The 1,762-nt window shown below is 40.4% G+C and overlaps 1 protein-coding gene across 1 annotated transcript; it reads left to right on the top strand.

Annotated features, from left to right (window-relative positions):
• Nucleotides 1-215: 215 nt before the first annotated feature.
• On the top strand, nt 216-1,154 carry OR52E2 (olfactory receptor family 52 subfamily E member 2). Its single transcript, NM_001389031.1, is given in 1 exon segment — nt 216-1,154. A coding segment is annotated over 1 exon segment (939 nt).
• Nucleotides 1,155-1,762: the final 608 nt, after the last annotated feature.

The raw sequence follows: 1,762 nt of genomic DNA, 5'->3' as shown, positions 1-1,762 counted from the left end.
CGACTGGAGTCGATTTCCATAACTATATTTAGAAGCTAGCAGAATCCTAAATTGGTCAAATTGAAGGGGGTGTCTGTTGGTGATGATGGTGATAATGAGAAGAAGTAGCTAATTAAGTGTCTTCTATTATCTTTAGGTCTCTAGCAGTATAGAAACTATCTGGTGACATGTAGATTGGGTCAGCATGCATTTCTGAAGATTTATTACCAAATAGAATGTTCCCTCCCAATAACACCCAATTCCACCTCTTTTCCTTCTTGTTGCTGGGGATCCCAGAAATGGAAACACTGCATCTCTGGATCGGCTTTCCCTTTTGTGCTGTGTACACAATTGCACTCATTGGGAACTTCACTATTCTGTTTGTCATCCAGGCTGAGAGCAGCCTACACCAGCCTATGTTCTATTTCCTGGCCATGTTGGCTACTATTGATTTGGGTCTGTCCACAGCTACCATCCCCAAGATGCTTGGAATCTTCTGGTTCAACCTCAGAGAGATCATCTTTGGAGCTTGCCTCGTGCAAATGTTTTTCATTCACAGCTTCACACTTATGGAGTCAGCTGTCCTGTTGGCAATGGCTTATGACCGCTACGTGGCCATCTGCAACCCACTTCGATATAGCACCATCCTCACCAACAGGGTTGTTTCTGTGATTGGTGTTGGTGTGTTAGTGAGGGCATTTATTTTTGTGATTCCTTTTGTATTTCTGATTTTGCGATTGCCCTTCTGTGGGAATCGTGTCATTGCCCATACCTATTGTGAACACATGGGTCTTGCTCGTCTCTCTTGTGCCAGCATCAAGATCAATATTATTTATGGCTTATGTGCAATTTGTAATCTAGTATTTGACATCATAGGCATTGCCCTTTCTTATGTTCAGATACTGCGAGCTGTTTTCCGTCTTCCTTCTCGTGAAGCCCGACTCAAATCCCTCAGCACGTGCGGTTCTCATGTTTGTGTAATTCTTGCCTTCTATACACCGGCCCTCTTTTCCTTTATGACACATCGCTTTGGCCATAATGTTCCCCGCTATATCCACATACTCCTGGCTAATCTTTATGTTGTAGTGCCACCAATGCTCAACCCTGTCATATATGGAGTCAGGACCAAGCAGATCTATGACCGGGTGAAGAAACTATTATTACAGAAACCATGAAAGGAAAAAGAATGACACCTAATACATGTGTAGTTCAATATGACATTGTATGAAACTTAAATCAGAGACATACCTTTTCATAAAAATTCTGTTAAAATATGTATCTATGTTGGCTCTATTCTTTCAGTATTGAAATGCATTTAATTTCCATCTGCTGTTAAGGCCACTTCCCAATATACATTGCTACATCTTCTTCATCCCATAAAAATTCATTTAGTAGGTCATGTCTCTTTATTCATTTCAATATCTGATATTTATTTGTCAAAGTTTTTTTTTTAAGATTTTATTTATTTACTCATGAGAGACACAGAGAGAGAGGCAGAGACACTGGCAGAGGGAGAAACAGGCTCCATGCAGGGAGAGCACCACGGGACTCGATCCCGGTTCTCCAGGATCACGTGCCCTATGTCAAAGTTTTGAATGCATCCATTTTCACTAGATTAGTTGATGTTTCATGGATCTTCTTTCTTCTCCGAATATAATCATTTTCTGACTGTATTTTCACAACTGCAGGCAGCTGGGGATAAAATAGTCACTATTCCACTTTCTCTGACTTTATGGAATTTATGGAGTTTAAATTTAGTCATCAAACTGAACTTATAAACATT

Source organism: Canis lupus, chromosome 21 (genome assembly GCF_011100685.1).
Source record: "Canis lupus familiaris isolate Mischka breed German Shepherd chromosome 21, alternate assembly UU_Cfam_GSD_1.0, whole genome shotgun sequence".
Taxonomy (NCBI): Eukaryota; Metazoa; Chordata; class Mammalia; order Carnivora; family Canidae; genus Canis; species Canis lupus.
Note: the sequence above shows the minus strand (reverse complement) of the source record. Positions and strands in the feature narration are given on the sequence as shown.